At 40.3% G+C, this 27,973-nt stretch overlaps 1 protein-coding gene across 1 annotated transcript in view; it reads right to left on the bottom strand.

Moving 5' to 3' along the window:
• Positions 1–4,786: 4,786 nt before the first annotated feature.
• LOC100015252 (tyrosine-protein phosphatase non-receptor type substrate 1) overlaps positions 4,787–27,973 on the bottom strand; it is a 47,621-nt gene continuing 24,434 nt past the window's right edge. The window contains exons 3-8 of the mRNA XM_056821005.1: positions 19,717–19,731; positions 14,946–14,993; positions 13,992–14,345; positions 13,028–13,291; positions 12,587–12,640; positions 4,787–8,342 (exon numbers count right to left, since the gene is read on the bottom strand). Coding sequence (XP_056676983.1) covers positions 8,230–8,342; positions 12,587–12,640; positions 13,028–13,291; positions 13,992–14,345; positions 14,946–14,993; positions 19,717–19,731 — 848 coding nt within the window. The 3' untranslated portion in view covers positions 4,787–8,229. The remainder of the gene's footprint in view (positions 8,343–12,586; positions 12,641–13,027; positions 13,292–13,991; positions 14,346–14,945; positions 14,994–19,716; positions 19,732–27,973) is intronic.

Below are 27,973 nucleotides of genomic sequence, written 5' to 3'. Positions count from 1 at the left end.
CTGCTCTGTAAAGTTTCTCAGAATCATCACCTACTCTCTTCTTCCTTCTAGAGAAAAAGTAAATAGTAACTCTACTCCTCAAGTAAGACTTATATTCCCTCTACCTGTGCCTTTTTCTCCATTCCTTCCAGCCTTCTCCTCTCCCTCTTTTTTATGCATTTTCAGTCCCTGGCTTTCTTTTCATTCCTTGCCATCTGTCCATAAACACATTAAGGTCTTCTCAACACCTCTCCCCCAAAAGATTCAATTGACCCTTCTACTCTATTCTGCTGTTGTTGTATCTCTACCCTTCTCCAAAGTTCTTGAAAAAGTTTTGTAGGCTTCATTTTTCCATGCTCTTAGCACAGATTCTGTCTCCTCAATTCCATAAAATTTGATTTCTCCTCCCACCATTCTGCTGAAACTTCTCTCTTTCCAAGGTCACTAATACTTCCCAATTGCCAAGTTGGATAATCTTTTGTTCAAGATTCACTGTCCTAGAATTTTAGTCACTCAGTGCTGACATCTCAATTCCTACTCCCTTCTGGATATTTTCTCCTCCCCTAGTTTCATGGACATCACATGGTTGTCTCCCTACCTCTCTAACTACTTTTCCTCCTTTGTAGATTCTTCCTGACCCTGTAAGTGCCAGAAGTTCTGTCTTTTTGTTGTCTCCTTTTCCTTCTCTAAAAAGAGTATGTCACATTTCTAGAGCTTTATACTTCACATGATCAATACCATCCTGACTTTTTAAATAATACCCCCCCAAAGGTCTGTGGCAATTGCATTCATCTAGTCCCCCATGTTTGATACCTTCGTGTTACCTTTGACCCTCTTGTCGCCTATACTTTTTATATCCAGTCATTTACCAAGTCCTGTGAATTCTAACTCTACAGTATTTCTCACTTATGTCCCATTTTCTATTTCCACTTCCATCATCCCAGTACAAACTCAGAAGAATGGATTGGGAATTTTTTTATCTTTTTTTGTCTGCCAACACAGTATATTAGCATGGTAAATACTTGAGAAATTAAATGTTCAGTACCCTTTAAAATATTTAATACATATCAGCCAAACCAAATTGAATTGGGTTATCATTGCCACCTTTATGGACTATTAAAATAACCTCCTAACAGATCTTCTGAACTCTGCCCTCTCCTTTATCTCTTCCATGTTGCATACTACTGCCTGTCCAAATATGTCCAAAACTGAATTCATTATCTTTCCTCCCAAACCTGTTCCTTATGGCAGCACCATTCATTGACTCTCCCAAGTTTGTAAGTTTGTCGATATCATTGATTCTTCCCTCTCCTTCACTTCTTATATTTGGATAGTTACCAGGTTCTGTAAAATCCATTTGCACTATATCTCTCATATCTTCTTCATTCACGTTGTCAACATCCTAATTTAGGCCCTCATTACCAATGACTAAGAGTATTGCAATAGTCTTCCCACTTTCCTCTAATTCACCCTTCATATGACTGTCAGAATCATCTTCTTTGGGCATAGATCTGGTCGTGTCACCCTTCCATTCAAAAAATGTCAAGCAACCTCCAGTTGCCTTCTGACTACTGTTCAAACATCACTTCTCTGCCTGATATTCAAGACCCCTTGCAATCTGATGCCACTTTCCCCCTTCTCCCTGTCCTCCCTTATCTTAAATTATTCCCCTACTCACATGCTACCTTCTGACCAACTGGCCAACTCTCTGCCTAGATCAGGCATAGTGAGCTCACATTCCCATGCCTGTGGGGCTATTTGCTATGCTACTAAAGCAGAGGTTGCAATAGCTACCCACTGTGGAGATTTGACATGTTTTTTCTATACTCTCTGAATTGTTGGGTCCCAAAGGGACATAGCAGTACAAACTTGAATAGCCTCAAGGAAAGTTAATATAAAGCACCTTTCTTGTGGGGTCTAGAGAGGTCTCAAACTCCAGTGGCAATTATAGTGGAATGAGGCATCTCTCCTGGGGCCTTACTTTCTCACACTTCCAGTAATCCAAGCTGTCAGTGATCACTTTAGTGGCCCAAAAGAAGCCAACGAGGCAATGGAATTATCAAGCAGTGACTTCACCTAGCAGGGGCAGGGAATGTGAGATTGCTACAGGATGAGGAGCTGAAGGGAGGTGAATATAGTGAATTAAGAGATCTCCTATCACTATGGTTTGGGGTCTGATTATGTCTGCTTATAGAGAGAGCCAGAGCAAAAGGCAGGACAGAGAAGGGGTGCAGGGAATTCATCTGGGGCTGCCCTTTATGGTCTTTTTTCTTAAACCATGAAGGATTTGTTCCATTTGTTTTAGTAAACATTTAACCCAAGTCTGAATTAAATAATCCTTCATGCTGCAGGTCAAAAAATAGACTAAATGACAAAAAATATGCAGCAAAAATGTCTTATGAACTATTAAAATTATGGCAATTCAGGCATATCCATAGGTTTGATACAAATCTTGGAAAATAATTTAGAAGAAAAAGATTAGTAACTAGAGCCAGCAGGGCTGTATGTTAATGAAAAAGAGCCAATGTTATTGGATATCAGAGTGCCATCTGGTGGGTTTGTTCTTCAATCATTTCAGCTGTGCCCAAGTATTGGTGATCCCATTTGAAGATTTCTTAGCAGATCCTAGGGTGGTTTACCATTTCCTTCTCCAGTTCATTTTACAGATAAGGAAACTGAGACAAATAGGGTTCAGTGTCTTGCCTAAGGTCACACAGCTAGGAAGTGACTGAGGCCAGATTTGAACTCAAGAAGAGAAGTCTTCTTGATTCCAGTCCTGGCACTCTATCCACTGTACCACCTAGTTGCCCTTCTTTATTTTACTGTTAAGAAAACTGTGACCAAGAGAGTATAAGTGACTTGCTCAGAATCAAACAACTTGCAAGTGTTTGAAGCCAAATTTGAATATGTCTTCCTGATTCCAAGCCCAACACTTTATCTACTATGCCAGCTAGGTGTCTCTATTTCATGCATCCATAATGAGTCCTTAGTTCAGTAGTTTGTGTCACGGGGTTTGTCAAACACATATGCTGTTGTGTTCAATTACTTCTGGTTCATATTTCCCTAAAGTACTTAATGATAATGATGGTGTGGTGATGATGATGGTGGTGGTGGTGATGAGGAAGAAACAATCAATTCAGGTGGTTAGGCCACCATCATCAGAGTTCAGGTAAGTCCAACTAATTATGTGGATGCTGACTATGACTCCCAAGGTGGTCACTCCTCCAAATCATCCTAATTATATGGGACTTCCATCCCACCTCACTTCCCTCCCTTCTTTTGGTCTAGGTCTCCCCCCAAGAAATTTTAATTTGTAATCTTCTAACCAATAGCCCAAGGAACATTTGTTTTCTATGCTCCCAATCCCATTTCACCACCTCTCTGGCATAAGGTCACCAGAAAGGAAAGGTAGGGCCTAGAATTGGCTAAGTTGGGGGACACTGGCCCCTGCCCTAGGGGCCATATTCCTCCTTCAAGCTCTTTAAGTTTGGATAAAGAGGTAAGGGGAGGGGGCAATGGGAGCACTTGTTTATCCTTTATCTTTACTTATCCCTCATCCTCCTGACCTGAGCTTTTCAAACCTCTCAATATGAAGAGGCTGAATGGCTTGCCATCCATATCTTCCTTAGGAAAAAAGGCAATAAACATTTTTTTAAATCCTTCCTTTTGTCTTAGAACAATACTAAGTAGCAGTAAGAGCTAAGCAAATGGGGTTTGGTCACTTGCCCTGGGTCACAGAACTAGGAAATATCTGAGGCAATAATCATTTTTCAGACCCTACTATGTGCCAGGAATTGCACTAAGTGCTTTAAAAATATCTCATTTGATCCTCTCAACAACCCTGAGAGGTAGGATTGGAGTTCAGGTCTTTATACTCCAGGACCAGTGCTCTGTCTTTTGCTCCACCTAGTTGCTCCTGAAGAGGCTCAGGTCTCTAGAGCCAAATCTATAAGTCCCACTGGGACAGAAAGAGGTTTTTCACTCATGGCTTGACACAGGGACCTTTTACCCTAAGTCATGTCATCCTTAGGACCTGATGCCCTAAATCTCCCTAAATTAGGTCCCCAAAGTTCATAAGCACCCTAAATCTTATGGGGGTGATCAGGAGAAGCAGATGGATTCCCCCAGGCAGGAGGCTCAAGATCATTTCAAACATTTCCAGGGAAGCCATCTGGGGTTGTTGGGTTATTTATAAAAATTCTTTTAGGAGTTAGCTAGGTCATTCAGTGGATAAAGAGCCCTGTCTAAGAAGGAAGGTCCTGGGTTCCAATATGTCTTTGGACACTTCCTAACTGTGTGACCATGGACAAGTCACTTAACGCTAATTGCCTAGTTCTTATCTCTATTCCACCATGAAACCAATACTTCATATCAATTCTAAGACAGAAGCTAAGGTTTAAAACAAAAGGGAAAAAAATTATCTAGGAGGGCAACCCACATCAGATTAGTTCACTGGACTGGTTTAGATTCCCAATGAAAGTCCCATTTGGGGGACCATTGCATTGGCCTGTATACGACATTAGAACATGATGGTATCCCCTAGCTGAGACCCCACTAAAGTAATTAGCTGAACTTATAATGGCATTTAGGGGTCACTCTCAGGTGCTTCAACTCACTGTCAGTAAGGTTAACTTGACAAGCACCATTATCTGATAGCCAAAGAAGCCACTTGAAAAGCGTCTCTCAAGACCCCTGAGGGACTTTGTTCATAACTGGCCCAATTCCTTCCTTAAAAAAATATTGCACTGACTCTTACATTTAAATTGGTGCCTATTCTACCTTACAGAGTACTTGTGAGGAGTTTCCATTCAGTCAATAAGTCTTTATTAAGCATATAATTCTGCAACTGTGCTAAGCAATAAGAATATAGAAAAAGGCAAAAGCACAGCATCTCCCCTCAAGAAGCTCACATTCTAATGGAGAAGACAACATGAAAACCTTATGTTTATATATAAATCTATTATATACCATGTAAATAGAAGGTAATTTCATAAAGAAGACATTTGCTATTGAAGGAGGGAATAGGGAAGACCAAGAAAGGCTTCTTGCAGAGGGTGGAACTTGAGCTGAGTCTTAAAGAAATCCCAAGAAGGCAGAAGACAAGATGTGGGAGGTGAGGAAAAGGCATTCTACACATAGGAAACAGTCAGTGAGAAGAAATGGAGTAGTGTACTAGCGAGGGGGACTTTGAAAAGGAAGGAACCAATGTTCAGCTGTTTGGGGATTGAATACTATGTGACACTTCCTCCCCCTATCCCCAAGCTAACCTGTTACCAATGGATTCAGTCTAGCTAGACCATAGGGTAAGTCAGATTTTCACTCAGCTTCCTTATTATAATGATGGATTTGAAGCTTTCCTCCTAATACATACACTCTGATTCAAGTTCTATTATGAATCAAGATATCTAATTTATTTGGGTAAAAAGTTTTTGAAAGGGTAATGGGAAAGGACAATGGGAAAAGGAGATACCTAAGATATTTCCCTATATACATTTTGAGAGTTTAACCTAGGTAATCTTCAGAAATAACCTCTGGGTTCCCCTAAGGGAAAGAGAGTCTTTATCCCAAAGATTGGCTCCAGTTGAAAATTGAGATCTTCTGTTCAAACAAAGGATTGATAGATTTGGATACTCCCAGTCAAATAGTTCTCCCTCCCAGCTCCAAAGAGTCTAAGATAAGAAGAACCTTGGTTTTTCTCCTCCAACTGCTTTTGAGCCTGGCTGGAATTCCATTCCATTCCCCCAGATCTTATGGAGGTTCCATCTGCTCCATTTCTTCAAATTTTAGATTTCTCTTTGCTGGGGTGAAGTGTGTATAGATCATTGTCTCTGGATCATAAAATCCCCCTGACACCTTTTACTCCTTTAAATACTAACAAAGACAAACTATTTCCTCTCTTGTTTCTTTATTACAGTAAAGTAGCCAGAAGACAGTTGGCCTCCCACAGCTCAGTCCCTTTCAGTGCTTATTTTTATGGATCCATGTGTCTATGTGCTCAGACTCAATGGGTTATCCATTCCATTCCCAAGATGAGATTTATCTCACAGGTCTCATAGTTCTTATGTGAACAGCTACCAGGGACCATATTGATCCATTCTAGCTTTGAAAGAAGAAGGTGAGTCATTGTCTACCCTCATCACCACTTCCAGTACCCCCACCCACCATGGCACCTTAATTATAACCTCATCATGGTGGGTTAATATCCAGATCCCAGTTATATAGGTTTTACCCCTTATAAACCTTTCAGGATCATTTATTTGATAGGATCCCAGAGAAGATGGTGTTTCAGTTTTTTAATTCTCTGGCATCATCTGACTTAAAAAGGTTAATTGCTGAAAAGTCCACATTTCTTTGTTCATATGTAGGGTTTTTCCCCTCACATCTAGGACCAAGGGACCTCTTCTTGACTTCCAGTCTTCAAATCTATGCCCTTACCTCTGTCTCATTCTGGAACTTCCTTCAGCACCTGGGGCTATCTTACCATAAAACATCTTAATATGGTTTCATGCTTTCAATTTGAAATATCCCTCTGTAAGATCTGCCCTCTTTTTTTAATAGTGAATTCCTCTTGGAATATCCATTTTGTGGAGACACTGGGGCTGCCCTTCATTCTCTCAGTTTGGTTCCTGGCTTCCATACTTCAAAACCAAGTCTTTAAACATCTTCACCCTATCCCTTTCCCCCTTTTAGCAACCTTTTGGGTGTTGTCCCATTCAAATGTAGACTCCTTGATGGTAGAGATTACCTTTCTTTTTTTGCTTATATTTGTATCTCCAGTGTTTGGTATGATTCTTGGCACATAGTAATCATTTAATAAATGCTCATTTCTTTCCATCTAAGGTGGTATCATCATTTGAGGCTAAAGCTCAATGCCAGGAACCTCAGACTATTCTCTTGTTCTTTTCTCCCTGAGATTGACTCATTCATCCCAATTCTTGGACATCTGACCTAGTCTTCTACTAGGCTTTCTCCCTGCCTAGACCCCCTAGGCCTCCTTGATTCCTGCTGGGATTGGGTGCTCCTGCACCTCCTTCCATTTCCCTTTCTTACCAGGAAGATAATGATCCATACAACACTAACATTTTGTCTTTGAGGGTCTTATTTAGTTGCATTTCAGAGGAAGCCTAGGCTCTGGGTTATGATCTCAAGTATCTTTATACCCCTTACCTTAGGAAAAGTATTGGGAAGAAGATTAGGACATAGACAGGACTAAGGGCTCAAGGAGATCTTACAAAGGAAATCCTTACTCATATATGACCCACATCCATCTTGATGGAAATTAAGATACCCTCTACTCCATGTAATTCCTTCCTCAATTATAAGGATGAAGGATGGTGACCTTTCAAGGGACATAGCAAGAAGAGGTAAGCACAATTAGATGATGAAGCTGATTTTCTCCACCACAAGTCTTCAACCTTCATGGCCATTTCTATTTCTATTTTTCTATTTTTTTTGTTATATATAATATATATATTTATACTTATATTCTAAATTTCTATTACTATACAAGGTCCTACTGGTCCCAAGAAACCCACCTGGCCATAATTCCATGACCATGAACCTGAAGTTGCCTCACATAGGAAAGTGGTAGTAATGAGAAAAGTTGTTGCTAGTAGAGCTCTGGAAACCTGGGGGACTTGAACTGTGAATATCTGTCCTCCATTCCCACACCCACTTCCATATCCATACATCCAAAGAGAGCAATACTCTATTTGAGAAAATACAGACTGAGAATTGGCTTTTTTGAATCTCAGGGAGTAATGAATGCAACTTGGGTTACTGGGGTCATTCTGAGGCTCAAATGGTCATGGCAATGTCCAAATACAGACTCTCATATCTTTGTTTTTCAGACTTCTGGAGAAGGAAAAGTCAGAAGTCAAAGCATCAAGGAGTCAGAGGCCAGACTCATCTAGAGGCAGCTTATTCTCTTCCTTTCATTCCCCTTTTCCACCCACAGAATAATACCATAGACACAGAAAGGATAATAGGCAAGAGAGAGGACTTGAAAATAGGAAAGAGAGGAGACAAAGGCAGAAAGGAAACTGAAATGGCTAGGGGAATAAGGATAACCACATGAGATTGTGGGGTTAGGGTGGGGGAAAGATGAAAGGAAAGAGAGGATACTGAGAGAGGGAAAGGAGTCTGAGTATGGATGGAAGTTGGAGAGGACTGATGAATGGAAGCATGAGAGAGAAGGGAGCAGACAAAAATTAATGGGATAATGGGAGTTTTGTGGGGTTGGGAGGAAGATCAAAAGATCAAGGCCATGATGGTAAAAAGGATGTTGATAGCCACAGTCTTCATCAATAATAGTCTCAAGCCCAGCACTCTGAGGACTATCTGGTTCCTCTGCTCAGGTTCTGCTGTAAGAGACAAAGGCACATGTCAAGCTCATTGGAGGAAGGCATCTTTGGGCTTAATTAGGAGTCAATGGTGGGGCCTTATTGTCTGAGGAAAACAAATCCACATTGTTGGCTGCCTCTAGAGAATGTAATAGAGCACATATGATGATAGAATTTGCCCCAGCATAATATACCACATGCTTTAACTTTTGTTTTATCATATACACTCTTAGTTTTGAGCTACCAAGTACACTGACCCAAGGGACATTTCAGAATCTGAGCCCAAGGAAAGTTATACCCTAAACAATAATTTTTCCCAGGCATCAAGTCCTAAGATATCAGACTCTAAACAATGGGTTATCATATACACTGTGCCTAAAGCTATCAAATACTTTGACAACTTGGTCTGTCACAAATAATAAACATGAATTATCGCACCCTTTTCTATGATCACCTCTAGTATCTGGTATATTTATTATACACTCTGAGCTCAAGACTATAATATTCTCTAAAATTTGGCTTGCTGGGAGACCAAAGTAAGCTGCTAATAATTTCTGAGCAAAGTGAAACAACAGATAGATAGATAGATAGATAGATAGATAGATAGACAGACAGACAGATAAGATTATTCTAGTGACTTTGTTGTGATGTGGAGGAGAGAATAAAGGTGGAAAGACATATCAGGGGAATATCTCAACAATTCAGGAAAATTATAATGATGACTTTTATTAATAAGATGGCAATAAGATTAAAGATGTAGTAGTAGTAGTAGTCTCTTGGTAACCGAGGATGACGATTGCCTTTGTGTGTTTTTGTGCACAAAGACACTTGTGCATGAAGATTTAAGTGGAAAAGTCGATGCACAGAGACAGTCCCACTCTCTTGGTGTTGGAAGCCTGGGTCCATTGGCACAAAAAGTCGTTACACCTGGAGACTTCCTCAGCTGCATTGGATGGCCGTGTTGTATTTTGTGCTCCAACACGCCCTAAGCACTCCACAGTGCTTTGCTGCGTCGCCCTCTCAGCCATTGAACCTTCTTATTAGTTTCTTCCGTCTGTTCAGCTGAAGCAGTCTTCACATGCTGGTGAGCAAAGCCCTGGTTCACCAGGAGTCTACGACCCAATGTCTACCCTCACAAGGTTTGGCCAGCCTGTCGAAGCTGGTGCCCGGGGTGTGGCCACTGCTGCAAGCTAGCAGCTACTAGGAGCCACAAGTGAGAGCTGGGTGAGGGTCAGAGGCTGGAAAGCTGCCCTAGGAAGGCACGACAAGCCCTCCATACCAAAAATATTACTCCTCCCTGAGCACCCCATACACCCCCTTAAAGATGTACAGGCAGGAATAAAAAATGTTGTAGAAGCACAATTGGCAGGACTTGATGACTAATTGGATATTCTGAAAAGAGCTGAAAAGACAATGATCACTCCAAGGTTTAGTTGGTTGTTGTCCTTCATACTCAAAGAGGACCAAAAACATATCACTAGGTGATATCTTTTGATTCAAGTATAAATTGGATTTAATTGAAGCAGAGTTGCACAAAGTCATCAGCCTCACTCTTTCTTCCAGTCAATCAAAGTCTAGCGGCAAGATAAAATTCAAGAAAACTGGTGATGGTTCAGCATGCAGTGGAAGACCTTGGCATCTTTGATGTCTAATTGAACTTTTAGTATGTCACAGGGCCAGCTTCCAAATATCCATGGCCAGTGGAATAAATTGTTCTCACCCACCCCTTCTCTAGGAGGAAGTATTCATATGCCTGGGGTAGATGCCACCCTAGTTCATCAACAGGTCTGAAGCCTCTTGGTTATCATCAACCTGGTTTAGCCCACCTACCAAGACAGTTTCCTGGGGTATGGCTACTGTGCATACTATAGCTTCTTCGAGCCACAGGTGAGAGCTGGGTAACACGTAGATATGAAAGGAAAAAAGCAGTCCTGAAAAGGACTCAGCAAGCCTTCACACCAGAGGTGCTAATCCTCTCTAAACACCCAATACACCCCACTCCAAGAAGACAACATGGGAGAATAAATGAATTGAATGATTACCAAAACAAGGGTAAATAAGTTCAATTTTTAAAATATTAAATTTGAGGGACCAATGGGCTATCCAGGTAGATATTCTCTGAAGGCATCTGGAGATATAGTTATAGGATTTATGAGAATGATAACCAGCAGAGACATGTTAATGAAGCCAGGGGGAGTGAATGAGCTTGGCAAGGAAAAGAGTCAAAAGAAGAAAAGAAAGTCTAGGGCTTTCCCTTAAAGAATATCCACACTAAAAAGCACCCAGAGAAGAAGACTGAGAAGGAACAGATAGAAAGGGGAATGAAAAATAAAGATAATATAGGGTTTCTGGAGGACAGTTGAATTGAATGTGTCCAGTTGTAGATGATAATCTGTGTAAAAAGTTAAAGAGAGGTCAAAGGAGGATAAAGGCTGAAAGAACACTCTGGATTTAGTATTTAGAAATTCACTGAGAGAATTCAGTATGTACAGATATGAAGGGCTTGGGGAGAAAGTGAACAGGGAGTTAGGGATGCTAACTTCTATAATTTTTGCAGTGGAGAGGTGTGCTGCCATAGTAATGAGTGGAAAATAAAGGTAAAGATTGTTTGGGAAGACCCAAGTTTGTCATTAGAGGGAAGGATCTAGGAGTGCAAAAGACACTAGAAATGGAGCCAGAACCTGGTGGAGATAGAAGAGAATGGAATCAGTGACAGTAACAGCACTACATATTCCTCAGGATCAGTGTGATGAATTAGAAAGTGTGCTCATTTTAGAATCGAGAAAGGCTATTAATTAAGATTGTTAAGTCTTCTTTTTGGGTATCTCTGCCCCAAGTTTTTTATCACTCAAGTTAATTCTCAACAACCACCAAAATGGCTTTCCTGAAATGAAGATCCAACCACAGGTTAGAATCAAGTCTCTTAACATTTCCCAACTATGTAATGATGGACTAAGCCTCTCTGAAACTCAGTTTCCTCATTTTTAGAAAGAGAGAGAGAGCAATAGTTCTAATCCCTCACAGGCCATTTATGAGGCTCAAATGAGATGGTATATGTAAAGTGATCTGTAGCCCTTGCAGTGCTAAATACATGTGGACAAATATTAATCTTTGGTCCAAGGGCAGAGGTAGATGATAAAGGTAAAAAGGCATAAGCATGAGACAGGATCTGAAAAGAAAATCTCTCACATAAGCCCTCAGGCTCCTTAGGGAAATAGATTTTCTTCCAAACCTATCCGAAATGTGAGTAGAGGAGAAAAATATGTTTGGAACTGTTTGTTGTTGGTTTTTTCAATCATTTCAGCAATGTCTGACTTTTTGTGTCCCTGGTTGGGGTTTTCTTGGTAGAGGTACTGGAATGGTTTGCCAAGCATTCTCCAGCACATTTTGCAGATCAGGAAACTGATATAGTATGTGTGACTTGTTCAGGGTCACACAGCTATTAAGTTTCTAAGATCAGATTTGAACTCAGAAAGATGAGTCTCCTATAAAATAAAGATAGCAATGGTCTTTCTCTTTTATTGATAGAGGGAAACCTTTGGTCAGGTAACTCCCTCTATCAAAGCAGGTTGTTATTTTTCTGCAAATCATAGTATTAAAGGGCTGCCTAGAGCAACTCTGAGGAGATAAATAATTTGCTCAGGGGCACACAGTATATGTTAGAGATGGGATTTGGACACAGGTTTTCCTAACTTGAAGGTCAGCTCTCTCTCCATTATGTCAATTAAGAAAGAGTGAATAATTATAAAATTGGAGAGAGGGCCCAGCTAAAATGCTATAGCATAAATGTGTTGTGCATGAAGTTAATTGAGTTTGAGATTTTTATCTACTGAGACTCAAGATCCCCAAACAAGAAGCAAAGAAGGAAAAAGTTGGGATCCACTCAGGGATGAAGAAACATTGAGAAAGCCAAGGAGAAGAATAATAAGCTACTCTCCAACCTGAACCCTGGGTTGTCATGTTCCCAGAATTTTGGATCATCACACATTCTAAAGGTCTAGGCCATCATTCACTCCAAACCCTGAGCCATCATTCAAACTGAGTTCTTCTGCATATGCTTTGAACCCTGAATTCTCCAATACCCTAAACCTAGGCCATTTGTATCATGCTCTGTGTGGGTCATGATCATGAGGAACTCTGTGGTGTCACATTATCAGAATAGGAGATAAGGGGACTCAGATTGGATCAAATAATCTCACTTCTGATCATGTGGCTTAAGTCCAATATCATTATCTCTGTCCTTTCATCTTTAACCTTTAACCCACCTGTGAGTTCCTGGTCAGAGCAGGATGATTCCAGCTGAGGAATGATCCCAGTATCTGAAGGCAGAATGATATCATTAGTCACAGCCCTGGGATCCAGTGAGCCCAGAACTTTCCTCCCTAGGACAGAACATCTCTCCAAAGATCAGAATACCCTTTGTTAGCCAGGCTCTCCTCTCATCTATCCCAGTAACCTCACCCCCAATTTGTGGGCTTCTGCCTCACTCCCAGTCAGAAAACACTGATCAAGAATAGTCCTTTCTATCCAAGGACCCCTAGCCCCAGTCCAGGACTCTGTTCCCTAAACTAGGGAACCCTTCCTCACTCTATAGTATTTCCCCTCCAGTTCCTACTACTACTCTTAGTGGTTAATAAAACACTCCCAAAGCCAAAGATGACTCTTTGTAATACCACCCCCTTTGCCCAAGTAGGGACTATTCATACCTGGCTGGTGGGACTCATGGGTCTCTTTGCCAAGGTGCTTCACTGAACAGGTTACTGAGTCATTGTCACCAGCCTTGCCAATCTGGATGGCACTGTAGACACCATGGATTGTGGGAGCCACAGTCTCAGCCTGGGCTGAGACGGAAGCCCCAAGGGAGGACAGGGATGCATCAATCTCCTTGGGGTAAAAGTCACTGACCAGGCAGGCCACAGCATCCTGACTCCTCACCACAAACACACTGGGTGACAGAGGGTCCCGAGGTCCTGCAATCAAACCATGACTTCCTGTCATTAGCAGATCCCTCTACAGTGCACCCTGCCAGCCAGGAACACAGATCCAAATGTGAGACGGCACACATGTGACCAAATAACTGTGAAAAGCAAACCTCACCCACTTCCTGGCCCCTTCTCAGCCCTGGTCTGGCCCCCTGTGTGGGGAGGAAACTCATGAAACCAAATAACTGAGAAAAAGAAACCTCAACCATGTTTCCCACCCATCTTTCACCTGAACCCCATATATGAGAAGCAAATTCATGTGACCAAATAACTGTGAAAACTAGACCTCAGCCCTAGCTCCTTGGCCTCAGGCCAAGCCTGGCTCTCATGTCCCCAGTTCATATATCTATGCTACCCCAGAACACAGCACTTTTCCTCCCTCCCAGTTCTCCTACTCCTAGCTTCCACTGGGACTGACAGTTTTCCGGGCTTTACATCTGGGTTCTCAAGTCAATTAGCCTTATCAATGATGGGCATTATGACCTGTCACAGTCCATCCCTAGGAATTACCACCTAGAGAATTCTAGTTGTGCACGTACATGAAGAACATGTGGTAGAGAGAAAGGTCTGGGAAATAAAGGATCTTGGTTCTGGTCTGGGCACCAGCACCAATGAACTTATGTGACCTAGGACGGTACCTTGTTTCACAAATCTATTGCCCTAAAACAGAGACAAAGGAAGCACTCACCGGGTTCCACAGTCACATGTGTCCCAGAACCAAAGATCAATTTGTCTGTGTCACCTCCATAACCCATCCTCCTTGCACAATGATAGTAGCCAGAGTCTCTAAGGCTAAGGTTCTTGATCTGGAGAAAAATCTGACTGTTGGTGTCCTCTCTTCTGGAAGTGATGCGATCCCCACTGACTTTTGAAAATCGATGGTCAAGACTGGTCAGCCACAATGGGGCACCTCCAGGAACCCAAAGATACCAGCTTAGTTGGCTTGTATTAAACAGGAAGCCAGATGCTTGGCACTGGAGACTCAGGGTCTTTCCAACTGGGTGTGAGCCTCCACCTGACTCTTCCAGCTGTGTCTCATCTCCTGGAAGGAAAAAAAAAAAGTGGAGACAGAATAAATAATATTCTTTCTATACTTCTAGGGATGAAGGTCTTGAGTCCTGAAGTCTCCTAAATGCCATTCTGTCCTAGACCCTCCTCTTTCCCCGCAGCAGCCTAGATACCAAATTCAGGTACCAAATTCTCTTTAGATACATCATAGGGAAAGAAGTGGAGAACATGAGTCCTAGAGCTACAGGAACAGGCAAGCCTGGTTGTTGACAAGTTTCAGGGAGTCCCAAGGATTAGGGCTATTCCTCAACTGAGGGAAGAAACTCCCTGGGTTCACAGGTTTGGGGACCTTCTTGGGATCGGGAGAGAGAAAATGCCTCTGGGTTCTTAGGTTTGGGGATTACTAGGGTTTGGGGCTCCTTGAATGATGAGTTTGGAATATTTTAACATTAGGAGGCAGAGCTGGCTATGGGAATTAGCCCACACAACCACCACAGGCTGGGGTAAAAGATGACTAGAATCATCAACCCAATCTAAGTTTTCCCTGTAACCCTTAGGAATCCCAATGGAGGAAAATTCCTTACCCATCTTCCCCCACCCCCGCATACATGTATTGGGGAACATGGGAACTTACGTGGGAGTACAGTCACTTCTGTTCCATGACCAAAATTTTCCCAATGAGCTCACTGTGCCACAGGAAAGAATCTAAACCTCTCATCATTTAGTAAGGGCAGGTGGAACATGAGGTGGCAGGAAGTAAGTTGGAGGATATAGCAGGATCTAGGAAGTGTCAGAGACATCTGTTGTCAGGCTCAGGGCAACCCCCAAGTTCATGAAATCTCAGTAAGGGGTGGGGGAGACTTCAAGAAGCAATGTGACATAGCATAGACTTGTAGTCAGGATACCTGGATTTAAAGCCTCACTCCAGCATGAACTGACTGTATGACCATGGGCAAGTCATTTAACTCTTCAGTGACACAGGAAACTCTCTAAGACTATAAGTGTCAAATAAGTTGTTGATCTGCATGAGTCAAAAGAATTTCCTTACAATGAATTCCCTATATCAATTAAATCATAGGATGAATTTTTTTTAAAGTAGTGGACTTCATATTCATATTCTGACTAAGGGTAGATCTTAATAGACTCAGAGATCCCTCCAGGGTCCCCTCCTTGATGGAATTCCAGGAAAGTCAGATCCTTGAGAAGAGTTGGTCTTTGTGAAACTTTAGAATGACTATTAAAACAATTAATGGAGTGACTACACACTTTTCTTTTCCCAATTTAAGTGTGAAAGAATGAGTCGAAATGATGATAGGAGAGCACTAGAAAAGGAAATGATGATAACAAAGAGCCAATACAGTTTCATCTAAAATATGTTCATGCCAGGCTATTCTCATTGCTTTATTATTACTACTGTCACAAAACTAGTTAATAAGGGGGAATGCTGCAGATATAATTTACTTTGATTTGAAGAAGTCCTTTCTTTCAGGGAAGATGAAGAGATATCAACTAGATGCTGAGAGAGGAATTCAGAACTACTTGGACTTACAGGGCTCATTAATACTTCAATGTCAGTGTATTGGTGGGTCTCCAAGCCCCAGAGATTTGTGCCTGACTTTGCTCTATTTAATATTTTTATTAATCACTTGTGTAATAGAGAACTAGAACATTGCAGAGTGCATTGGTGTGCTCCATTGAGGGAAATTTCCCATATAGAAGAGGCTGGGAAGTTTGGTTCCAGGAAGTACCTTGGAGAGACTTGGGAAACACTCTATAACTGCTTCTGACCTGCTAACCATGTGGCTCAGAGGAGCCTTTGTCAATTGGTCAGGTAGATAGAACTAGGGGCATCTTCAAGAAGGTTACCCCCTTTGGCCTAATATCTTTGCCTCCTCAACTGTTGCTCTCTCTTCACTCACAGTGTCTAGCAAGAGACAAACCTGTAAGAGGAGGATCTTTAAGGATCTCTTCCATCTGAGACCATGTAGCCCTGGCTTTGGTCATTGGCCTCTGTTTCTCCTTTTCTGTTTTAGGTAGAGAAATATTACCTCTTACCTTGTGAGTTTCAAAAGGTCTGGAGAAGTTTCTAGCACACTGGCATCTCCGAATCTGGGGTTTGTAGTCATGTCCTGAGGTAAAAGGTGTGACCTTTGACAGTAGCCTTCCTGGACCAGGTCAATGATAGCTGACATAAAGATTCATCTGTCAGCCAGGCTGCATCTGGACATGAATATGGTGAGAACGATATTTTATAGGAACTGAACTAAAAGTGTACTCCTGAGATGTGGGGAGGAAATGATTGTATGTTCCTTCTTGCTATATCTTCAAAGCAAATATTCCTTTATAAAAGCTAATTGATGGTAGTTTGTTAAATGTAACTTGGATACTAATAATTGGTACCTAACAGTGGGAAGGAGGGGGATACAACTATATGGGAACTCAAGCAAATAATAATAGAAAGAGAGATACACATGTTCCCTCTCTCTCCCACACCAAAAATCCTTATGGTACCCTGAAACCCAGGACCTGTAAGGTTCTCAAAGAGTGAGTCAGAGCATATTTCCTACACTTGGATAAAGACATGGATGGAGTGCTTAACAAATTAGTGGGTGACAAGATGCTGAGGAGAACAGCTCATGTGGATAATAAAGTTAAGATCCAATAAGATTCTGATAGGCTAGAGAATTGGGCTGAAACTTATAAGATAAAATCCCAAATGGATCAATATAAAGTCTTATACTTGGGTACAGAAAAAGAAATCCACTTCACAAGTAAGAGAAGGGAGAAACTTTGTTAGACAGAAGCTTATGTGAAGAAATCAGGGGGGTTGAGTGGACTGCAAGCTCCTCATGAATCAGAGGTGAAGGAGCAGCCAAAAAGGCTAATGTGACTTTGGTCAGCATTAAGTGGGTCAGGAATACCAAGAGTATCGAAGTGATAGTTCTTCTGATCTCTGTCCTTGTCAGACTTTACCTGGATTTTAGTGTTCAGTTCTGGACATCTTCTTTTAAAATGAACATTGACATGTTGGAGAGAGTCACCAACGAGGGTACCCAGGATAGTGAAGAGCCTCAGGCTCCTGCTTCATGAAGAATGGTTGAGAGGACTAGAAATGTTTTAACCTGGAAGAAGAGAAGACTCAGGGAAGGACATGATAAATTTGATCAACTCTTGTAAAAGTTCTCACATATGAGAGGAATCAGACTTGTTTTGTGTGGCTCCAAAAGGTAGTAGCAATAGGTGGGAATGTCAAGGAGACAAATTAGACTGATAGCAAGAAAAACTCCATAATAGCAATAACAATAGCTGACACTTAAAAGCACTTCAGGGTCTCTGATGTGCTTTACATGCATTATTTCATTTCATCCTCCTAATTATCTTGTGAGGTAAGTGCTTTTGTTGTGGGAGAGCAAGTTTGTGGTGGGGGATGGAATATTGATTCTCACTCAGAATTGCAGCTCACACCCTTTCAATTAAAGTCAAGGAACTGTTTACAGATAGTAAGTGTTACAGATAGAGTTGGAAATAATCCAAGGTGATTGAATGGCCCACCCAGATGGAATTGCAGCCCCCCTCAAGGGATTCAAATTGCTAGATTTTATTGAGTGTCTGAGGGATTCCCTCCTCCCATCCTTGGGAATTCTCCATCCTCCCTCAGATTATTCTTCCCATTGGCATTCCAGAGGGTATTCCAGGCTGAAGAGCAGGTAAGGGACAAAGAAGAGGAGGGGGACATGCACAGAGCTTGTGAGATTTCCCTTAATCAAAAAGATGTTCCCTTAATTGCAAAGATCCCTAATGCACCTGGGAAAAGTTCCCTCTTGGGCCTTATTTGTCAGACTTTTTAAGGTCCTTTGGGTGTTTGAGTATCCTTTCTCAGTCTTACAAACTTTTATCTAAGGGAATAAAGTCATAACATCCTTCAAGTTAATTCATGTGTTTCACACACACACACACACCCTCCCTTCAGGCTTGGAATGTCAGGCAAATCCTTATCAACTGGAAAAGGACAAAGTTTAAGTCTAGATTCTAATTGGCAATATCTGCTAACTAGTAAAAAGCACAAAAATCTAACAGCACCATTTTAAAAAAGGATTTCAATGTGTTTCTAAGATTCTAAAACACCATTTCTCATTCTTTCCTACTGCATACCCACATAATTCTTACCTCCATTTTATAGATGAGGAAATCGATGCTTAAAGAATTTAAGTGAATTGTCAAAGGTTATGCAACATAAGTATTTGGATCAGTCTTCCTTACTCTATCCTAAAAATTTTGGTTTTCAGTCATTTTTCAGTCATAATCAACCCTTTGTGACCCCATTTGGGGTTCTCTTTGTAAAGATATTGGAGTGGTCCACTATTCTCTTATCCAACTCATTTTACAGATAAGGAAACTGAGGCAAACTGAGTTTATGACTTTCCCAGAGTCACAAAGCTAGTAAGTGTATGAGGCCAGATTTCAACTCATGAAGATGAGTCTTCCTGACTGCAGGGCCGGCCCTCCATCCACTGTGCTACCCAGCTTCCATATAAATCATCCTGGATACTGGCTAGAGAGACCCCACTCTTTAGCAGTGATTCAGTTGGACTCTCAAAGCCCTCAGATCTCCTGACTTAAAAGTCTCAATCCTGAGCATAAGCCTAAAATACTCTCCCTTGATTGACCAATTGCTTTTTTTTTTAATTTGACAGAATTTTACTTTAATTTGTGTCTCAGCAACTTCAAGGGGGAAAGCAAGCATTATTACTGGCTACCTTGATCAAAAATAGTATATTTTAATTAGTTAATTTAGTCAATTTAAAACATTATTCCTTAGTTACAATAATCATATTATTTCCCTCCCTCCCCTGCACCCACCCTTCCCGCAGCCAATGTGCAATTTCATTGGGTGTTACTTGTGTCTTTGATCAGAACCTAATTCCATGATGTTGATGTTTGCACTAGGCTATTCATTTAGAGTCTACATACCCAACCATATCCCTTTGATCCATGTATTCAAGCAGTTGTTTTCCTTCAGTGTTTTTACTCCCACAATGTTGATAGTGGTTTTTCTCATAGATTCTTCCAAGTTGTTCAGGGTCACTGCATTGCCACTAATGGAAAAGTCAATTACATTCAGTTGTACCACAGTGTATCCATCTTTGTGAACAAAGTTTTCCTGGTTCTGCTCCTTTCGCTCTGCATCACTTCCTGGAGGTTGTTCCAGTCCCCGTGGAATTCCTCTACTTTATTATTCCTTTGAGCACAATAGTATTCCATCACCAACATATACCACAATTTGTCCAGCCATTCCCCAATTGAAGGGAATCCCCTCATTTTCCAATTTTTTGCCACCACAAAGAGCGCAGCTATGAATATTTTTGTCCATGTCTTTTTCCTTATTATCTCTTGGGGGTACAAACCCAGCAGTGCTATGGCTGGCTCAAAGGGCAGACAGTCTTTTATCACCCTTTGGGCATAGTTCCAAATTGCCCTCCAGAATGGTTAGATCAATTCACAACTCTAGCAGCAATGAGTTAATGTCCCAACTTTGCCACATCCCCTCCAGCATTCATTACCTTCATTAGCTGACATGTTAACCAATCTGCTAGGTGTGAGGTAATACCTCAGAGATGTTTTGATTTGAATTTCTCTGATTAGAAGAGATTTAGAACACTTTTTCATGTGCTTTTTAATAGTTTTGATTTCTTTAACTAAAAATTGCCTGTTCATGTCCCTTGCCCACTTATCAATTGGAGAATGGCTTGATTTTTTTTGTATCATTGGTTTAGCTCTTTATAAATTTGAGTAATTAGACTTTCATCAAAGGATTTTGTAATGAAGATTGTTTCCCAATTTGTTGCTTTTCTTCTAATTTTGGATGCATTAGTTTTGTTTCTACAAAAACTTTTTAATTTGATGTCATCAAAATTATTGGTTTTACATTTAGTAATTTTTTCTAGCTCTTACTTGGTTTTAAAGTCTTTCCTTTCCCATAGATCTGACAAGTATACTATTCTGTGTTCACCTAATTTGCTTATAGTTTCTTCTTTATATTCAGGTCATTCACCCATTCTGAGTTTATTTTGGTGTAGGGTGTGAGATGTTGATCCAAACCTAATTTCTCCCATACTGTCTTCCAATTTTCCCAGCAGTTTTAATCAAATAGTGGGTTTTGGTCCCCCAAACTGAGATCTTTGAAATTATAATAGACTGCCTTGCTGAGGTCATTTACCCCAAGTCTATTCCACTGATCCTCCTTTCTGTCTCTTAGCCAGTACCAAATTGTTTTGATGACCATGTAAAATTGAGATTTGAACTCTGGACTTCAATCCCCACAAGCCCTTGCTCCACTTCCCCAAAATACTTTGTAATCTCCCGGGAATTCTGAGCTGGGCCGAGATCAAGGACGGATTTAAGCTGGTGGCAAAGGTTTTTGCTCCTTCTTTTGGACTTCCGTTTTGGAGCAGAGGCTTCTCTTCCATGATGTGAGGTTATTTTGTCTAGGCCTCTGGCCTAGGCACATGTTTCTTACTTGTATATTCTTTAATCCTTAATCCTTAATAAACCTCTAAAAAATATAATACTCCTTGCACAGAGAAACTAATTTCTACCTGCCTCAGTCTCCCCATATTCCTAAATTTTAATCTTTACAACCACTGCTTTATAGTATAGTATGAGATCTGGGACTGTAAGCCCTCTTTCCTTTGCATTTTTTTTTCATGATTTCCCTGAATATCCATGATCTTTTGTTTTTCCAAATGAACTTTGTTATGTTTTTATCTAATTCAATACAAAAGTTTTTTGTTAGTGCAATGGGTATGACACTAAATAAGTAAGTTAATTTGGGTAGGATTGTCATTTTTATTATGTTAGCTCTTCCCACCCAGGAGCAATCAATGTTTTTCCAATTGTTTAGATCTACTTTTAATTGTATGGAGAGTGTTTTGTAGTTGTCTTCATATAGTTCCTGTGTTTGTCTTGGCAGATAGATTCCTAAGTATTTTATATTGTCTAGGGTGATTTTAAATGGAATTTCTCTTTCTAATTGTTGCTGCTGAAATGGGTTGGAGATATATAGAAATACTGATGACTTATGCAGGTTTATTTTATATCATGCAACTTTGCTAAAGTTATTAATTATTTCAACTAGCTTTTTGGTTGATTCTCTAGGATTCTTTAAGTAGACCATTATAACATCCACAAAGAGTGATAGCTTAGTCTCCTCATTGCCAATTTTAATACCTTCAACTTCTTTTTCTTCTCTAATTGCTACAGCTAGTGTTTCTAGTACAATGTTAAATAATAGAGGTGATAATGGGCATCCTTGTTTCACTCCTGATCATATTGGGAAGGCTTTGAGTTTATCCCCATTGTAGATGATGTTTGCTGATGGTTTTAGATATATACTGTTTATTATTTTTAAGGAAGGCCCTTCTGTTTCTATACTTTCTAGTGTTTTCAATAGGAATGGGTGTTGTATTTAATCAAAGGCTTTTCCTGAATCTTTTGAGATAATCATGTGATTTTTGTTGGTTTGCTTTTTAATATGGTCAATTATGTGGATGGTTTTCCTAATATTGAACCATCCTTGCAATCCTGGTATGAATCCTACCTGGTCATAGTCATCACCCTTGTGATGACTTGCTGGAGTCTTTTTGCTAGTATCCAATTTAGGATTTTTGCATCTATATTCATTAGGGAGATTGTTCTATAGTTTTTTTTCTATGTTTTTGACCTGCCTGGCTTTGGGATCAGTACCATATTTGTGTCGTAAAATGAATTTGGTAGAACTCCTTTGTTTATTCTGTCAAATAGTTTGTATAATATTGAGATTAGTTGTTCTTTGAATGTTTGATAGAATTCATTTGTAAATCCATCTGGACCTGGGGATTTTTTCTTAGAGAGTTCTTTGATGGCTTTTTCAATTTCTTTTTCTGATATTGGGTTGTTTAGGTAATCTATTTCTTCCTCTGTTAGTCAAGGCAATTTATACTTTTGTAAGCATTCATATCACATAGATTGTCATATATGTTGCCATATAATTAGGCATAATAATTTTAATGATTGCCTTAATTTCTACTTCATTAGAGGTGAGGTACCCCTTTTCATCTTGGATACTGTAAATTTGGTTTTCTTCTTTCCTTTTTTTAATTAAACTGACCAGTACTTTGTCTATTTTATTTCTTTTTTCAAAGTACCAGCTTCTAGTCTTATTTATTAAATCAATAGTCCTTTGCCTTTCAATTTTATTGATTTCTCTTTAATTTTTAGGATCTCTAATTCAGACTTCATCTGAGAATTTTTCATTTGTTCACTTTCTAGTTTTTTAATTTGCATGACCTATTCATTGACCTCTGCCCTCCCTAATTTGTTAATATATGAACTCGAGGGTATAAATTTCCCCTGAGTACTGCTTTGGCTGCATCCCTTAGGTTTTGAAAGGATGTCTCATGATTGTCATTTTCTTCAATGAAGATTTTAATTGTTTCTACGATTTGTTCTTTAACTAACCAGTTTTGAAGAATCGTATTGTTTAATTTCCAATTAATTTTTGATTTACCTCTCCATGTTCCCTTACTAATTATTATTTTCATTGCATTGTGATATGAGAAAGTTGCATTTATTATTTCTGCTCTTTTGCACTTGTTTGCAATGTTTTTATGCCCTAATACATGGTCAATTTTTGTGAATGTACCATGTGCTTCTGAAAAGAAGGTGTATTCCTTTTTGTCCATGTTTATTTTTCTCCACATATCTACTAACATAGTATATCTACTAACATAAAATATCTAATTTTTCTAAGATTGCATTCACTTCTCTTACCTCTTTCTTATTTATTTTTTGGTTTGATTTATCTAGTTCAGAAAGAGGAAGGTTCAGGTCTCCCACTAATATAGTTTTTCTATCTATTTCATCCTTGAGCTCCTCTAGTTTCTCCTTCAGAAATTTGGATGCTATGCCATTTGGTGCATACATGTGGAGTGCTGATATTTCCTCATTGTCTATACTGCCTTTTATCTGGATGTAGTTACCTTCCCTGTCTCTTTTAACTAGATTTAATTTTACTTTGGCTTTGTCAGATATCATGATTGTGACTCCTGCCTTTTTTATCAGTTGATGCCCAATTGATTTGGCTCCATCCTCTTACTTTCACCCTATGTGTATCTACCTTCCTCATGTATGTTTCTTGTAGACAGCATATGGTAGGGTTTTGGATTCTAATCCACTCTGCTATTTATTTGCATTTTTTAAAGAATAGTAAACAGACTAAATTTTATTTACTTGTAAGATTTTTCACATTTCTCTCTCTTTGGCTGCTGACAATATCATACACGAACTTGGTGGCGAACATCAGATTGTTCCTACCTGATTGACTTATATAAAGACTTTTCTATCCTTACCAAAATCCTGGATGGAAGGAAATTATTTCCTAGTGGAAACAGATTAACTGGGAAGGAAACTCTTAAGTTGAAAGGAAGAACATTCACATTTTAAACCAGTATCTGGAGGAAATGAAAAGCAGTCTTGTAGCCTTGGTCCTTTTTAGTTACAGAATACTGTCCATCATGATTTTGTTCCTGCAGACACATTTGGGCACAACCAATTGTCTTCCACATTGGGCGGTGGGAAAGAACAGGCAGGCAGTAACAGGAGAGAGATCAGGCACCCAGGTCTGTCCAGCATGGAACTCCAGAGGAACCAAACCAGAGACATCATTGGGAAAAGATTCACCATGCACTACACACCATCGTGGGGAATCTGATTGGCCAGCCCGAGCAGGCTCAGAAGATACAGATGCAAGCCACACAGCCTTGGCCTTGGCCTTGGCCATGAGCCTGCCCCATGCTGCCATGCTGGCCATCTGGACCAGAGAAGTCTTTGTGGCCTCTCTCTTATTATTATTATTGGTGAACAGCTCTGTGGCTCTAACCATCACCTGACTTTCGCCTGGAGAGTCCTCTTCAAGCAAAGCTTCTGTCTTGACTTTTATCCACTGGTCCTTTTCTTCGACATTGGGGATATCTTGCTCAGACGGTGACATGTGGTCCATAAGTCTCTTGTATAGAATGTGCTTCCAGCCATTTTTGCTTATATTGAGTCTCTGGCACCAGGTCTGCAGATTATTTCGGGAGACCGTATGCAGAGGAGGCAATGGGGTGGGCATAAGAGGAACTTCATCATTCTGAGATTTCTGAGGTGTTGTATTGGACTTAGTCTTTGTAGGAAGCACAACAACTTCATCAAGATTTTCCGACTGTGCCAGGGAAAATACTTAGGTTGCTGCTTCCTTCCTGGCCTGAGCATCTGCCACCAGCTTGGCCCATGCAGCCATCACAGCTGACCCATTTTCTCTCTGCCGAGCTTCCATTTCCAGTACAGTTCTGTGTACCATCTCCTTGTCTTCCTCCACTTCCTCTGCAGGATGGGCTGGAATCTCTTCTTTTTCTACTTCCACCAGAGAGTCCTGGTGCCCCAGGCTAGTTACTTTTACTTCTCAAGATCTCAGTTTCTTCATTTGTAAAATGACAGGTTCCACCAGTTGACCTTTCAAAGCTCCAATCCTCTGAGCCTAGATTCTGTCTTCCCTTTGCTCATTTGTAAGATGGAATAATTTCTGAATTACCAGCAACTTTTCTGCCTCCAAGCTGGTCTTATTTGCTTGCATTTTATGGGTGAGTTCATTCCATTCACATTCAGAGTTATGATTATTAACTGTGTATTTCCCAGCATTTTGATTTCTACTCTTGGTCCTGCCTTTTCTTCTTTCACTATTTCCTTCTACACCAATGTTTGTTTTTAATCAATCTACCTAGTTCCCACCCTTATTTTACTTCCCTTTCTAACCCCTCTATTCTTATTCCCCCCATTATTTTTTTTCCTTTTATATATTTTCCTTGCAGTCTTTCTAAAACTACCCCCCACCTTTTCCCTCCCTTGTACTGCTTCCATCCCCACCAGTCTGTTGATTACCCTTCTACTCCCCTATAAGGCACAAATCTATTCTCTGCCCCAATGGATTGGATTGTTCTTCCCTCTTTGGGTCAATTTCAGAGCACGTAAGATTTGAATATTTCCTATCTCCAACCTATTTACCCTTCCAGTGTATTGATGTTCTCTTCCCTGCCACCATGAGCTTCTTTGTGACATATAAATTTACCACCTTTTGTTTCTTTTCCCATTTCTTTTAGTACTAACCTCTTTTTTGAGCTCTAGTTCTGTATATGCATTTATGCATACATATGTTTATTTACCTATTTATGTTTTGTCATTTCATCCTATACAGTTTGTCATTGTTCCCTCTAAGTGTAATTCTTCTAGCTGCACAGTTGATGATAACAATTTTTAAGAGTTACCAATGACCACTTTTCTTATAGGGATACATAACATTTTAACTTATTGAGTTTCTTTAAAAGTGGGGGTTGTTTTGTTTTGTTTTGTTTTTGTTTTTTCCTCTTTTTTAATTACCTTTTGATGATTCCCTTGAGTTCTGTGCTTGGGCATCAAATTTTCTGTTCAGGTCCGGTCTTTTCTTTAGAAATTCTTGGAATTCTTCTATTTTGTTGAATGACCATATTGTAAGAATATAATGCAGTTTTGCTGAGCAGTTGACTCTTGGTTGTAGACATACTTCCCTTGCCTTCCGGAATATCATATTCCATGAATTTCGGTCCTTCAGTGTGGATGCAGCCAGATCCTGCATTATCCTAACTGCTCTTTTGTGGTATCTGAATGACTTCTTCTTGGCAGCTTGTAATATCTTTTCTTTGATCTGATAGTTCTTGAATTTGGCTATAACATTCCTGGGTTTTGTCAGTTGGGGATTAAGTATAGGAGGTGAACTGTGGATTCTTTCAGTCTCCACTTTTACCTCTTCTTCTAGAATATTGGGGCAGTTTTCTTGCATAATTTCCTGTAGTATTATGTCCAGGGATTTTCTTTTGGCATTGTCTTCTGGTAGACCAATGATTCTTAAATTGTCTCTCCTTGAACAGTTTTCTAAATCCTCTGTTTTGTGAATGAGATGCTTCATATTTTCCTCAATTTTTTCATTCTTTTGGTTTTATTTTATAGTGTCCTGCTGCCTTCTGAGGTCACTTAATTCTAGTTGTTGTATTCTGGTTCTTAAAGACTGGATTTCATCCCTGGCATTTTGGTCATCATCCTCTTGCTGTTCTGATTTTCATTGAAGGTCATATTTCATTCTCTTTACCTCATCTCTCATCTCCTTTGCCTCATCTTTCATCTTCTTTGCCTTGTCTTTCATCTCCTTTGCCTCATTTTCAAGCTAATTGATTTTGACTTTCAAGACACTATTTTCTGTTTTCAGATCACTTATCTTAGTTTTTAATTTCTTTTCCCAATTGTCTTCAGCCTCTCTTAATTGTGTTTTGAATTCCATTTTGAGTTCTTCCAAAGCCTGTATCCAGTTCGCTGGGATTTATGCTTTATTGCTTGCCTTCTCCTCTGTTCTGTTTGCTCTTGTTTCATTGCCTGTACAGAAGCTTTCGATTGTAATTTCTTTTGTCTCCTTCTGTCTCCCCTTCTGTCTCCCCATATTTATCTGTGCCCTTATTCCTCTCATTTTTCTTTGGTTTGGGGACTTTCTGCCAGTCTCCCCTCTTGGAGCTTTGTCAGATCTCTCAGGGCACTCTGTGGGGGAGGAGTGTTGGAGTTTGTGCTTCCCTGTCCTCTGGAGGCTTTTGATTGGATTAAAGTCCAGCAGTCAGTGAGGGAGGGGTGTTGGATCTTGGGCTTCCCTAAGCTCTGAAGACTTTTTATAGGATTAAGTTCAGATGGATTGGGCTGGATGTGCTCTGAGGCCAAAACCTCCGGGATGGCTGGAGCAATATGGAGGGTCTCCGCCACTCTGACCAGACTGCCCGCTCTGTGCTCCCTTTCCAACTCCTTCCCCACCACCTGTGTTCAATGTCTGAGCCTGGCACAGCCCTGCCTGCAAGATACACCCTCCGGACCAGCTCCTTTGCCCGCCCAGAGGTTCCAGCTGATGCTGGAGGCTTAGCACTCTTGGTGTGGGGAAGGGGTCCTGGGACCTTCCTTCTGCCTTCCCCTTAAACCCGAGTGTTCTCGGATTCTCAATTTTGGGGGAAGTACCTTTTGAATTGAGTTCAGTAGGAGGCTTCCATGGTTCTGTCTTGTTGTTGGACTTGATTTTCATTCCCCTAGGAGCAATCAGTTTGTGATAAGTAAGGAAGGGTTTCAGAGGTCTGAACTTTTGCTGCTTCTGTGCCGCCATCTTGACTCTGCCCCTGACCAATTGCTTGATACTCCAAGTAAAGGAGTTTATGTTTATCTCTAGTAAATGTCCTTTTATTAGATTCAGCTCAATGCTTTAGTCCAAGGACTTTTGATCTTCCCTTACTCCATCTAGTATATGAACTTTCTCTTCTGGCTTTGTGTTATCTGTGAATTTGAAATGCATGATATTTGTGCTTTGTACAGGTCACTGTTAAAATAGTCAATCAACAGAGGGTCCAAGCACATATTCCCTAATGCACTATGCTAGAGAATTTCCCGCCAAGCTAATATGGAATCACTAAACATTAACAAGGACTATTTGAGTCAGGTAACTCCAATTACATTATCACAGTTCTCCAGCTTTTTCACAAAAATAATACAAGATACCTAATTAAATGTTTGGTAAAGATTAAATTTTAT

This window comes from Monodelphis domestica, chromosome 3 (assembly GCF_027887165.1).
Source record: "Monodelphis domestica isolate mMonDom1 chromosome 3, mMonDom1.pri, whole genome shotgun sequence".
In the NCBI taxonomy this organism is placed as follows: Eukaryota; Metazoa; Chordata; class Mammalia; order Didelphimorphia; family Didelphidae; genus Monodelphis; species Monodelphis domestica.
Note: the sequence above shows the minus strand (reverse complement) of the source record. Positions and strands in the feature narration are given on the sequence as shown.